The 13725-nt window shown below is 46.6% G+C and overlaps 6 protein-coding genes across 6 annotated transcripts; 2 read left to right on the top strand and 4 right to left on the bottom strand.

Annotated features, from left to right (window-relative positions):
• Positions 1-560: 560 nt before the first annotated feature.
• Positions 561-956, bottom strand: SERLADRAFT_466392 (uncharacterized protein; the record flags this gene model as incomplete). The annotated part of the gene is made up of 1 exon (XM_007317831.1): positions 561-956. A coding segment is annotated over one exon (239 nt), but the record flags the coding sequence as incomplete, so codon positions are not given.
• An 829-nt stretch (positions 957-1785) lies between these two features.
• Positions 1786-4844, bottom strand: SERLADRAFT_466391 (uncharacterized protein; the record flags this gene model as incomplete). The annotated part of the gene is made up of 13 exons (XM_007317830.1): positions 1786-2102; positions 2411-2516; positions 2611-2842; positions 2965-3018; positions 3118-3154; positions 3230-3302; positions 3374-3391; positions 3462-3701; positions 3763-3781; positions 3834-3959; positions 4024-4276; positions 4338-4581; positions 4632-4844. 13 exons carry the CDS (start codon positions 4815-4817, stop codon positions 2020-2022), a joined length of 1671 nt encoding a protein of 556 aa, XP_007317892.1.
• A 104-nt stretch (positions 4845-4948) lies between these two features.
• SERLADRAFT_388218 (uncharacterized protein) lies at positions 4949-5740 on the top strand (the record flags this gene model as incomplete). Its single annotated transcript, XM_007317829.1, has 5 exons — positions 4949-5001; positions 5055-5100; positions 5155-5234; positions 5285-5352; positions 5409-5740. 5 exons carry the CDS (start codon positions 4984-4986, stop codon positions 5599-5601), a joined length of 405 nt encoding a protein of 134 aa, XP_007317891.1.
• An 88-nt stretch (positions 5741-5828) lies between these two features.
• On the bottom strand, positions 5829-9100 carry SERLADRAFT_437499 (uncharacterized protein; the record flags this gene model as incomplete). Its single annotated transcript, XM_007317828.1, has 12 exons — positions 5829-6372; positions 6427-6480; positions 6535-6921; positions 6975-7182; positions 7247-7302; positions 7361-7527; positions 7583-8290; positions 8346-8445; positions 8508-8685; positions 8753-8762; positions 8823-8842; positions 8899-9100. The coding sequence occupies 12 exons, from the start codon at positions 9098-9100 to the stop codon at positions 5829-5831; spliced, it is 2634 nt and encodes an 877-aa protein (XP_007317890.1).
• Positions 9101-9358: 258 nt separating this feature from the next.
• Positions 9359-11445, bottom strand: SERLADRAFT_466376 (uncharacterized protein; the record flags this gene model as incomplete). Its single annotated transcript, XM_007317827.1, has 11 exons — positions 9359-9619; positions 9674-9757; positions 9813-9884; positions 9940-10017; positions 10068-10133; positions 10193-10209; positions 10264-10380; positions 10440-10593; positions 10648-10729; positions 10787-10835; positions 10889-11445. 11 exons carry the CDS (start codon positions 11180-11182, stop codon positions 9514-9516), a joined length of 1119 nt encoding a protein of 372 aa, XP_007317889.1.
• A 1174-nt stretch (positions 11446-12619) lies between these two features.
• Positions 12620-13716, top strand: SERLADRAFT_466371 (uncharacterized protein; the record flags this gene model as incomplete). Its single annotated transcript, XM_007317826.1, has 2 exons — positions 12620-13024; positions 13081-13716. The coding sequence occupies 2 exons, from the start codon at positions 12898-12900 to the stop codon at positions 13596-13598; spliced, it is 645 nt and encodes a 214-aa protein (XP_007317888.1).
• Between the last annotated feature and the right edge of the window lie 9 nt (positions 13717-13725).

Genomic DNA, 13725 nt, shown 5'->3' with positions numbered 1-13725 from the left:
GACAGTCTGAATCTGCAAATGCTAGTTTGTCAATATGGCGATGCCTCCGCTCCCTGGGATCCGAGGTGCCTTTTTACACCACACACGTTGTCGTTATTATTTTGTTTTATTTCCGTGATGGCGGCGACTTATTTCTAATTGAGTGTATGAAGATGGCTCAAGAGGTGCAGGAACGTGCTTGCGAGCGAGTCAGTAATGGTATACAGCGGCACTCCCTAATCAGAATTGAGACAACAATAGGCTAAAGCGATGACACGCACAGGCTCGGAAATGGACAGACATTGAGTCAAAAGTCTAGGTCTGACCCAAGATGCTCCTCCGTCTCATCGACACAGCAGTCACAGCTGTGACATAATCCAATCCACCTTGTCCCCTCTTACGTCACCGTCAAAATGCAATTACGTACGAGATCTGACTTTCATTGCAAATACCATTCGCTCTCTGGAAACGAAACGCCACACTTCGAGTTCTCCCGCGAGTCTCACGATCCTTGTTCAGTCACTAAGTTCCATCCGTAGCCTATAATGGTATACACACACGCGCAGCGCCACCACCATCTCGGGCTCTTCAGCTCTTTGTGATCGATCGACTACGGGTGACGTTCGAATGCCCTCATCTATCTACTATCTACTACCAACAAACCCCCCTCCGTTATCTATCCGCACTTACCGCACTGGCTACCATATCGACGAAAGAAGGACGCCAGAAACACATGCTTCACAAAATCAGAAACAGCGAAAGAAAAAAAAGGCAAAAAGCAATCTCGAAAGCGTGGTACAGTAGCGCATATAGGCTCCATTGTCCCGCCTCTCGACTACGCCCCTTGCGACATCCCCTTCCATTATCGCACCCAACACGGCCAAGCCCACCCCCACTCTCAATCTCTCGACAAACCCAACCTCCAAGTAGAAACCAAATCAAACAAAAAGGTGCTGAGGTGCCAAGGTAGCTCCGAACTACTCGGATGAAGCACACGATCGGTTGAAAGTCAAGTTCACACTCGCGAAGGGGGGCGTAATATTATACTCTGTGCGTGCGTTTTTCCATATTCATTTTCTTTCCGGTTTTTCCAGAAACGTGGTCTCACTCACACACTCACCCTTTCCTTTCCTTTCCTGTGGATCATCGCCGCATCTGCATCCAGACACTCGCATCATTTTAGCTATTTATAGTAATCTCTCCACCATCGCCTCGGACCAGTTCACGTTTTCACTTTGTCTCTTTCTTTCTTCTTTTCTTTTCGCTTTCGTCAGCACATGCACATCGCTGGAATGGGCCTGCCTGCGGACGACCGGTTCTGTTGTCGGGCAGGAGCAGGGGGGAAAGGGGGGGAGAATAGGCTATAGATGGGCCTGGGGACGCTCTTCCAGTTATTCAAACGTCCTATACTCATTTAAAAGCTCAAAAAAAAAAAAAAACGTTTCCATTAACGAATAAACTCGTCCATTGAGTGAGACCTGGATCTTGCTTACTCAATCTCTTCCTTCGGGGCCTGGACCCTGATATTTGACCGACCTGAACGCTGGCCCCTGACATCGCGCCCATCTCTGCTTATAATTAAACCACCTGTGTGGCCACCGCCCCCATTCATAGACTAGCTCTCAGAAACGCTCGGCCGCCATCGCACAGCACCAGGTTCTCAATGACGGTTAGTACCATCATCATCATCAGAACACAGTAGAAACATCGAACATCTATCTGCACGGTCATTGACGCTCCCTCTCACATGTTGGGGTCCATCAAGAACCCAACCCACAGCTCTGACGTGACGCCGCACACACAGTGTTTCGGTAAAAAAAATGCATCATGATGATTATCGTTGATCTGTCTGCATGATGCATCCCATTTTACAAACCCAAATATGTGTATGTATATATATAACCAGAGAAGACAACAAAATTGCTACCCTTGCGCGCGGAAATTTCCAGTTCTCAGGAGAAGCCAGCGAGATGACATGTACATACGGATGGCGCTCCACTCTGCTGGGACTGCAGACCAAGATAAAACCACCGTTGACTTCTACGCCTTGTACAATGTATCCAAAAACGCAGTTGCCAGTTCGCCCACCATGGATGGGCCCACTGCGCTCGATTTTCCAAGACCTGAAACTCACAATGAGAAAAAAGGGTACAAGGATGGGAGGGTGCGGATACATAGAAAAATGCGACGAAAATCAAAATAAAGAAAAGAAAAAAAGTGATTCGAGATATAAATGAGCCCGTGATTGTATTGATCCTCAGCTGCATCGAATGCTGAGTGTATTTTTGACTCAAGTGACGTATCCGCGGAAGCCATGCGGGAAATTAAATGTCAAGCAAAAAATAACGACGTTTGAACGCATCGTCTCAGGAGGAAGGAAGAAGGACGGAACAAAGGAAGGGGAGGGGGGGAAGTGGAAGGGAAAACACACCATACAGAGCCACCATGGTACCTTTGCCGGATGGTGCCGTTTTCGCTTCCTGTACAGAATCCTTGAGGTCCGCTATGAACGTATCAACCAAAGGAACAGTCAAGCGCTATACAGCACAATATGGTAGGTAACGGATAAGCAATCATACCATACGACATGTTAATTTCCGTCTGGAATACACGAGGGCACAAATCACTCACCGTGCATGCGATGTGTACCGCCGCGGGACTGCTGATACCGTTCAAATGCCATCCTCTCTTTGACATGGCGTCACCCACTTCCAGCACATTGACTTTTGGATCCTGTGAAGCAAATGCAACAACGGACGCCGGGGGAGAACCGAGGACATATAGCTCTGGGATTGATGCCGTAATGGTATTTGCGATAGTCCGTGCAGCGCCAACAATCTCACGACAAGATTCCAGATAACCACTGCAAAATGCGGTTAGTGTCAACGCTGGTGAATGATAAAGATTCTCCGAGAGATCAAGATCCGAGATCATAAAATTGATCGAGGGCCAAGGATAATCAAGTTGAAAAATACAGTCACGTACTTTGATCCCATGTACTGCATAGCTGCCCAAGTTCCAGCAATCAGAGCGCCCGGACTGTAGTTGATAATGTATAGCCGTATTTACAATGGCACAACATGTTTGTAAAATCAGCATTTTCGTCGTTGCGGTGAGCTACAGAAGAACAATGCTAACCGTGATCCTGATAAGCTGGGGCTGGCATAAGCACCTCCTATTTTCCATGCGAAGCAGAAGCAAAACAAAGATATCAGCGCACGTTTGATCGTAACCCATGTGGTGAACAAACCTGTCCATGTCGGATTAATGTAGTACTGGTACTTTCGCAAGTTTGAATTGCGGTACATAATCACAGAAGACCCCTATACATGGGGTGGAGCGGAATCAGGTGGGGAAATCGTTTACGAGGAAGATAGGAACCGCGAAGACCTACCTTGGGTGCGAAGCCATACTGTTAAACGTGAGAAGACATAGATTAGAGTCATGTCAATGAAATTTCCAAACTTTATACGTGGCATTACCTTGTGTGTATCGCAACTTATACTTGTAACCCCACGAACTCTGAAGTCGAATGGCTGTAGTTTGTACTTGGTTCCACCATTTTCACCGCCAGACAAACCAGCTTTCTCCAAGAAAGGGACGATGAAGCTGCCTAGGCAACAATCGACATGAAGTCCGATGTTGTGGGACGATGCCAAAGCACCCAAAGCAACAATATCGTCTTGATTGCCGTCGGGAAAATTAACCGCGGAACCTACGAGCTGGTGCACAGGAAGAAGTGTGTCAGGACGGGTATATCCTTATGAACGGGACAAAACTAACCAAGATGGTGTTGGGATTTCTACACCAGACAGTTCAAAAGTAGAATAGAAGGAGGCGGGTGCTTTACTCACATAGCTCTTCGCACACGCTTAAGGTCGACTTTGCGCGAGATAGGATCCAGAGGTATACTATGAACCTTAATCTTCATGTACATGGCCCCTTTGTCAAATGCAGCATGCGCGGATGCTGGTATAATCCTTGAGTTTGAGAGAGATGATCATGAGAAAAACCCTGGCAATAAAATGTAAGTAAACTGCATACATTTCAGGTTCCGTTATGCCTTTAACAGCTTTTGCCCAGTCCCTGTACGTCTTGACTGCCATGACAATGGACTCGGTGCCTCCAGAAGTCATAGTCCCTGCACCGTCCGGGTTGTTATACATCCTCAAACACATGGCCACGATCTCAGCTTCCATCTTCCGAATTGCTGGGAAAACATCAGGATGAAGAGGATTCGAAACTGAATATCGTTCAAAGGCAGAAACAACCACTTTCTGAAGATCATCACCACCGTCTAGGATTAAATGAACCGTAAGTGCGTTTGTTAGCAAGGTGAAGATACGAGGATAACATACGATAGACAGCTCCTGAAAGTTTCCCATGCCTCCAATCAGCATGCGAACCCAATTCGACGTCCATCTTGGTCATTTCATCCAGAATCCACTGCGGCGGTTTACCTTCAGCAGGGAGGGCCAGGTGCCGCGAGATTTCGGCGCCTTTTGGAACCAGTTTATCCTCGATGTCAAGCCTTGCCTTGTCCATTTCCGTCTGCACTTTCTTTTGAGCAGAAGGAAGGCGTAGAGCCATTAAGATCACTTTCTACTCAACATTCAGTCTCATTACTTTTTAGTGATAATAAAAACGCGTGCCTTTGATATCCATTGCCAAAATTCGCTAATAGTCTGTGTGGGGCCCCTTGCTCGCACATGACGGTAAGCCCTGAGGTACTGTATGAGTAGAACATAGAAAAGCAGGGCGGTCTTTGCGCTTTCATAGTATAGCGACTGGGCTGATATCCAGCGCTTGATTGCTTGTGCAGCGGGTCCTGATGCCATGACGGTTCACTTTCAACTTTGTGCTGCGAGGACCATCTCGGCGATGCTCTATTAGTACAGCTCGGGCGGCACGCAGCACCCATTCGGCATTGAGCCGGGAGTAAAATCAAGACACGACATACGTGATCTATAGGGTTAGGTTTACAATTATCAGTGGTGTTTGATCATGAACAGCATGCGAATGGTGAGTATCGCACAAGCTAGACAATGGTACTGACTGAGCGATGCGATTTGTAGCTTGCTGAAGAGGAGGAGAATGAAGACACTGCCGAGGTTACATGGGGTGAGTGCCAGACGAGGGTGCTAGAAAGATTGCTTATGATTGTTCATAAATCAGAGGATCAGCAGCGCATAAACTCGTTCTCAAAACTCAACACTCGTCTACGAAATATTGAGCTAAAGTTAGAGGAGTTGAAAGTACGTAAACGTTCAGACTTCTGTATACCAGTTATAACACCGCAATGCAGCAAGAAAAAGAGGCTCTAGATGACCTCTCTACCGAGCTCGAGCTAACTGATGAAGATCAAACCGTGTTGTACGTGTTGTATAACTTCCATCAACTCTGATAAACTTGCTAACATTTGATGGTAGGTACAAAGTCGGCGAATCCTTTCTTCATCTTTCTCAGCCACGTGCACTCGAGCGGTTGGAACAAGACCAAGAAGACCTTGCAGCTTCACTCGCTGTTCAATCAGAGGCTGCGGACGAGTGTGAGAAGGGTATGAAAGAGCTCAAAGTAGTCCTTTATGCCAAGTTCGGCCGTGCTATTAATCTGGACGAGTAGATGAATTCTTCTGCCGATACTATCTGTTCACGACTATGATCTGTGACATAAACAACAATACAATACAAATTCACAATATTTCTACACATGAAATGTCTAGCCTATGCCATATTTGAGTAACAAGTATCTAGTGCGGATCAGACCCGCATATGCAATCCTCCCTGTTCTGTGGTTCAAGTAATCGCCTGGACTACAGTATCACGCGAAACACATTCTTTTACCAGATTTTACAAACCATTGTCAACATCCACCAGATCCAACAAACTCCCATCCGGCTGCTTAGCGTCATCTCCTATGAGCTCCAGTAGACCCTCAAAAGTTTCTGTTCGCTGCTTGAAACGTTCTGCTAGAAGTGGCTTCGAGGTGTCCGCACGTCTGCTGATCTCATCAGGATCTTCGTCAAAACACAATACTGCACGAGTCTGCTTCGCCGGAGACGACGGACGCCCAGTGGAGTCAGATGATGTAGCGCCTCCCGTACTTATATCATCCTCATCTAGCTGGTTCGTCCAAGCTTCATCAGGTGTATTCGGACGCGAACGTTTCTTAGGTGGTGCCTCTGCATCACTAGATTCGTCCACGGTGATATGAGATGAAGAATCCTTCTCAGACGGATTGGCCAAAGGGACGGATGGGGAGAGCAGGTGTGCTAGTAATGATCGGAAAACGGATGCCTCCTTTGGAGATTTGTGATCTACGACTGCAGATACTTCTGTCTGCAAGAACCTGAGAGCCTTCACAGCAGGTTGTTCCTCGCACATTTCGCGAAATCTGCACATTGCTCGATCAAAAAAAAAAGGATCAAATTCAACTAACACTACTCACTGTTGCTTTCGAATCTGGTAGATTCCTCGCCTAACTACTTCTTTGCTGGAAATTCTAAATTAATATGCTTAGTTAGTATCTGTCATTAAGATCACCGAGCATTCATACCTTTGCAAAGTCATACTCCAGAAATCGTCCAGTCTCGTTTCCTTAGTTAGAGGCCTATCTCGTTCACCAGTATGGTCACTCTTCAGTTCGTCATCATCCTCGTGTGTTTCCGCCACATTTTCACCTGAATCTGCTCCCTCTGCCTCTCCGGCATTTCCACCATGCATAAATACAGTTCTCGTACTGTCATCATACACTACTTGATGTGCATACCGGGGTAGCGGTTCTTGAGCCAGTCCTTCTTCACCATCTCTCAAGACCTCCGGAAGGATCTGCGTCCACTTTCCGGGACGTGCGGCATTTTCGTATCGATACACCCAGTTGGGAGCGTCTAATTGGAGTACAGTAAGTGCTGAAGACTGATGTGCCCTTGTCAAACCACAAAACCTATACTTTCATTAGTACATCGGGTGGGACATCAAGTCATTCACGAAGCTTACACATATATCTCCTTATCACCGGCATCGATAACTGCTCGTTGGGTGAAGCACGCGTCTGGCCCTCCGCTTGTGCTGAAGTTACCAAAGAGCTCCGTGACTACATTGGAAGTGATGTCGTATGCGTACATATCGGAAAGATATTTATTGTCCCTTTGGCCTGCAAAAATAAAAAGAACATGGGAGGAAGAGTCAAGAACCATGGAGTGACCTGAAAAATGACAAAAGACGCATGAATAAACAACAGCGTGTGTCTAAGAGTATTTGACACTCACCAAAGCGCGGTAGTATCGAAGTTTGCGAGGTAGGAGAGCATGATGCGTTAAGAGGCCTGTAAGATGTACGTTCGTATATGGATAATCCTTGGACAGAAATGCAAAAGTACTGACTGAAGTAATTTCCATTTGCTGGTTCGTACATTGTAGCTGTATAAACCCGAGTACTTTGGCGAATCCCAATGCCCATCAACTACACGACCCCCGAAGACATAAAGTATTTGGGCATCACAATCCATAACCATTTGATGATCAAAGATGAGTGGCGGACCACCTGCTGACTGCGAATCACCTCTGTGACATCACTTTATGAATCTATAGAATAGAAACACTTACGGCCGTGTCAAAAGTCAACAAATCCCACTTCCCTGCATCGAGTCCTCGAGTGTGATAGCGATAGAACTCGGAACAATATGGGGTGGGAGCGGATGGCACACTTTCGGCAGAACCACCAGACGTCTCACCGTTCTGCGTTTGTGAAGCAGCCGCAGTTTCATCATCTTGTCGTACCAGATCCCCATCGCCAAGTCTTCCCAATAGATAAATACAACCTGACTTAGTGTCATACACCATTTTGTGACATGATCTTGCCACAGGACCGTTTTTCTCCAGGGATGTACTATGGCTTAGTTGTTTCCACCTTTCATTCTTGATGTCGTACACCCAAAAGTCGTCCAGACTTTTCTGACCATCCCATCCACCGAATAGGTATATCATGTTGTTGTCAGGATCAAGGCACATGGCGTGCCCACCTCGCTTTGACGGTGCATCGCCATCGGCGTCTACGCCATAGAGTCTCGTCCACTTCGCATGGGGCTCGCATGCTCGTATATACGGTGTAAACAGTCCAGCCTCCGAAGCTTTAGAAAATAGGGATTCGCACTCCTTCCAATTTCCTTGGAGAACGAGATGTGAATAGAGAGATGTAACCAAAGGGTGTTCAGGTTCAAAATTTGAGCTCGATAAAATTGAATGATAGGGCGTTAAAAGGCGACGTTGGCGGAGATGCTTCAGGACATGACGGAGAACAATCGATTCACGATACTACATGAAGACATAGTTATTAGTGAGAACCGCGAGCATCAGAGGATATGCTTACGTCGTCATATCTTGCACAGATTTGCTCTACATACGAAGGGTCTGCGATACCCAGCAAGGAAACAAACCAGATGGAAGTATGGAAGCTTTGCCCATGGGCGCTATACAGGTATATCATATTTAATTGTTGATATGCGAAACATGGGGGAAAAGAAGGTCTTACGATAATGGCACGATTTTGATAAAGCGGGTAGGAAAACATATGCCCATATTATTGACATGCCTTACCGCAAAGGTCTCTGCAACAGTGTCATTCTTGAGGCCACAATGGAGAACTTCTGTCATATGATCTTGATGCAACCCAACATAAAGCTTGAATTCTTTCATATTACAAGGGTGTGCTATATGTCCCATAGAAATGTGAGTGGCATGAAGATGGAGATAGACTGAACTGGCTAGCGCGCATACTTTTGTGGAACTGAGGGGGTGGATTAGAGTGAGGACATCAGGATTAGCAAGAGCAGAACACACGACGAACCTTTCCGAAAGTGATGCTTTCTAAGATGCAGAAGAATGAACATCAACCCTCTTTAAGCCACTATAGATTTACTCACTGACGACGCTCAGGTTATCCAAGCGTAGGAGCATCCATTGCTTCATATTTGGCTCCTGATGTGCTCCACTCCACCGGCTAGTCTGGTCATAAGGAGTATCTACCATTATGTTCTCCGCAACATATCGTCCGCTATGTTCTGAGCATCCCGCGATGTTATATGCGAGCGTCGTTGGAACTGGAGTGTTGATACTTGAAGACATGAGCGAGCTGTACAATCAAATCCCCAGGTAGACAGAATAGTGGGCGAGCCAGTAGATCCTGCAGGCCAATTACTGAGAGATTCGTTCAAGTGCGAGTGCAAACGCCTACAACACCGTCACCAACCATAAGCGACTTGGGGTCATTACCTTTTCCGGCCCAGATCATGGCTACGTAAGCTCTTTGGCGCTCAGCGATCTTCTACATCCTGCAAACTCACTGTAAAACTCTAGAATACGTCTCCGAAATTGCAATGATTGATGCAAAATGAAGTACTGAAGTAAAAATGTATGTCAAGATTTCCAACAAGACAGTAGCATTCTATGCACTACATCGTAATTATATATCTAGATCACGGTAGCGAAATGGTAGCGGTAGTCTACTCTATATACCCACACTTGACTCTAAGAAGTAATCACGCTTTCTGCTCGTCGAGAGTCTTCAGAGTCCAGGGCTCAGAAGAGACAAATTGCTGAGTTGGCACTCCGAGCTCCATGAGGGTTGCGAAAGCAGCAGAGAAGCTGTTGGGGTGGGTCAGTGAAGACGATAGTGGCCAGGTGACGCAAAGAACGTACTCCTTGAAAAACAGGTCGTTGTCATCAGCATAGGCTTTGGCATATTTCTTGAAGCTCTTATCCTGGGTGAGAACGTAGTCCGTGCTGTTACGTAAGGTTAGCGTAGATAATAATCCACGGTGAATAGAATAAAACTCACGGTAGCATCATAAGAGACTTGGTGGTTTTGTCCTCAAGTTGCTTGGGTCCACTCCATTTCTTCCACACCCACCTGGATTGCGAAGGTCTATGTAAGACAGAATATCAATTGGAGGCGACACACGTACTTCTCCTCAAATAGCAACTTGTAGAAGTCATTAGTGAACGTTGTGGGTGAGAAAGTCCAAGGACCTTCGTAACCAGATCTGATGGTACATTAAGTCAAATGGCGCACTTATAAGCAGGCTCAGATTACCGATTCGAGTGGCAGCGGCCAAGAGCGTGAGCGCCACAAAGAGCAACTATCTCTTGATCGTTGAAGCTAAACACAACATAGGTTTACCTGGAGTTCACGCAAAAGCCTGGAACACTACAACTTACCCCATGCGGTAGAAAATCTTCGTTCAAGTGCGTCAGTATTACAATGAAAAGGTCCAAAAGTATTAACTTACATCCCGGATGTGAGGGGCGCCCTGGGAAGCATCGGGAAGCCTGCCGTCCGGGGTGGCATGCTCCGCAAAGCCATCAATGCGTCCTGCCCTCCATGGAATCTTCGGTCCAGCCATTTCCTATCGGTGAAAAATGACGTAAGAATCATGTCAAGTCAAGAATCTGGACAGAAAGGCACCTGAACAGCCGCAACACCGCCGAGAGTCCAGAGATCACCGTAGCTAATCCAAGAGAACTCCTGTTTAACTTTCTCCATGAGGCCCCGGGCTACGGAGAGGCCAGCGTTCGCGCCATGGAGAGACTCGGGTTCGAATCGCATGGTCGCATAGTTACTAAATTAGAACAACGTTAGTAAAATGCTAATCAAGGGACTTTAATAGGCTGACCTTCCACCCGTGCCCGTAGACTTGTCATACGTGCCAGAGGCGTGCCACGCAAGACGGAGGATTACGGGACCAAAAGAACCATCTGGAAAGAAGGCGTCAGTACACGTGCTCGAGATAACACCAATGCTAATTAGCACACCGTCGTATTCTCCTGCTTCGTCGATAATTTCAGCGATGCGGTTATATACCTGAATAAACGAGAAAGTTAGATGTGATGCTGAATGCAAAGGAGAGGGCATGCCTTCTGATAATCCTCCTTTGTTGGAGTGAAGTTAGCGGCAACTTTAGCGGCCTGAGCACCAGATTTGAGTGCGGTGGCAGCTTCCTTGGAAGTGTCGGATGAGGATGTGTACAGATAGAAAGCGATACCACCGAATGCAGCGACACCCAGCCCAGCGTAAAGAGCGGCATTTGACTTGGCTGCTGGAGGAGGGGTCGAGAATTTGCGGAACGAAGAGGACCGCAATTCAGACCTGCGGAAGGACGCAGAAAAAGCGGTCCTGCGAACTGGAGCGCGCAAAGCTGAAAACGACATGGTAATGGTTGAAAGTAAGGGAATAAAAAAATGAGCTGCAGTCTGAGCCTTCGCCTGGCCAGAAATGCTCCGATTTTTGTAGAGTTACATAAGCGTCATATCGGGTGCTTCAGTCATACAGCCGAGCCAATTACCAATCCCTGATTTTCTTTCTCCAAGGGGATCACAAAAACCAAGTGGGTCGCAGCTGGTGAGTCCACAGCAGGAGAACGATGCACGATACTAACAAGCTTATCCGCGAAGGTTTTGTCTCAAGATGCTATGGACGAGTGATCGACTTCGCACGCCAACAAGTACCGTACTCTCTCACATGACCTCGACATGTCACCGTAATATTGAAGACTTTCGTGACATATACATTGCTGTGGAAACTTGATATCTGGAATCTTGAAGTTCGGAGATCACGGTGAAGCTACAAGATCGTATGGCGATGTTCAATAAATACATCCTATCCAGCCACCAAGTTGAAGGCCGTGCGGTCAAAATCGTGGCAAAAGGTCAAAAATAAGTGGAAGCTTAATTGAGCACTCTGTTTTACCTTTTAGACATCTTGAGGCCTGGAATGTTTTCGCAGCTATGATATTTCCGTTCGATCTTAGGTGAGTTATTCACTTAATAACTTTTTCTGATTTCATGGTCAGCACCATTTTCGTGATTCTAAAAATCACTATAACCTATGAATGTTTCGACGCTGCCACTTGGTCCTCAAACTCAGAATCAAAAGTAGTGAGCCACTGATGCGGTGTTCCCTTTTCTCATGTTTACGCCTTCAAACTCAAACTAGGAGATCCTTCTACTTTGTATTCCTCGAGCCTGTGCGACATTTGATGCTGTCCGACGAAATCAATTTTAGCTGAGCTATTTCCGGCTTGTGCCCCCTTCTAACCTATCTCCGATTCTGCTCAGCGCTCAGTTGTTGAAGCGTTAAAGGTTGGCTCAGGCTGGCATGCGGTGTTTTCATCAAATGTTCAACAACTTGAATGTTTTTGCTTTTGTATTGCCAAACTCGGTGAGATGTGAAGAAATTTTTATATTTGGCTTCATTAACGCTAAGTCCTTCACTTTCTTTGCCAAAGGACATGCTTCATCCTTCGAGTGACTAATATTATGATCCGGTTGCCCAGTGTTGACATGGTGGGTTGTCGCCTTACGGTATCTGTAGTCTCCCCATTCAAACCAAATTGCTGATACGACAGTCGATATCATACGATTTCCGTTCAGATCGAGTTGATGTTGTATCTATTTTGAGTGCATCGATGTCTCGTACGCGCCTTTCAGGACTCGCAGCTATGCATCATCGTCCACGACAAGTCGACTAGTCTCCTCTTGATAGCTGTAGCTTCATAACTCGATGCTTGGATTCGAAAATGCTGCCCCTGTCACGTGAATTTTGCCACATAGGACAGCCCCGGTACCATTTGGTAGTACAGCCATACTAACGCCAAGGTGACGAAACATCAGTCATGGAACTGTCATACATAATCGATGCATGATCAGCCACGGTTGCGATAGTCATACTTATAGACGAGCGCTCTGCCTTCTTCCCAGAGTGTTATGGTAGCGGGAGCCTGAGAGCCTGCTGAAGAGACAGCACTCCAAACGAGGTTACACATCTTGATCTGCACTTTGCACCCTGCAGTGCCTCCCCGCATATTTAATCTCTACTCTCGCCATTCTCGAATCAATCACATCGATCCCCCTTTTCGAACTGTGCAATGGATCCACGCGGTTGGCAAAACGGGTGGTACACCCCACATAATCCTCACGTATACCTTCCTCCCAATTATTATGGCCACAATGTTTACCACCAAGGGCCTCAACATACAGGCTGGAGACCATTCGGTGAGTGGCACTATTTGATTGAATCAAATGATCTTTTTCTAGAGTGCAATTTACAGGTGGCCACGCGCGGACCGGAAAATATCCCAATCTTCACCCTGCTTTGGCTTCCGACCTGACTCTGGTGCGATATGACATCCGGAAACCAACCAACGAAGGCATTCTGTCGAACACGTACTCTGACGTCTATCACGCCCCTGCTCTCATAAAGCCATCATCAGCCTTCCGTATCATTTCAAAAGCTTTTCCCTGGACCATAGACATAAAAACGCCTGCAAACTCGATTGTCACATGTGGTATGGTCTGGGATGCTATCTACTCCGCTTTGCAAGAACCGATCGCCGACTCTGAGTGGGGCCTTGCAATAGTCGAGAAGTCGCGGAAAGAAGCGATCGAGAAAGCTGCAAAATTGAGAGAGGAGAAAGATAAAGACAAGCGGATGAAGCGGATTGATTGGCTTGGGGACACGACATTATTCAAAGGGCTTGAGAAAGATGAGGAATTTCAGAAAATGAGATTACTTCCAGGGACGAAGGCATGTCCCGAGACCTGGATCGTTCGCTTTGGGAAACCATGAGGTTCCATGGTTTCTGTTTCAACTAATCGCAAACGATAGACTTCGTGTATTTAGGGCTGTATACCTAGTGACTTTCCATACATTTGCAAGACAGAAAATCCGTGCTAGCATAGGACTTCTGATAATC

This window comes from Serpula lacrymans, assembly GCF_000218685.1.
Source record: "Serpula lacrymans var. lacrymans S7.9 unplaced genomic scaffold SERLAscaffold_6, whole genome shotgun sequence".
NCBI classification, from domain to species: domain Eukaryota; kingdom Fungi; phylum Basidiomycota; class Agaricomycetes; order Boletales; family Serpulaceae; genus Serpula; species Serpula lacrymans.
Note: the sequence above shows the minus strand (reverse complement) of the source record. Positions and strands in the feature narration are given on the sequence as shown.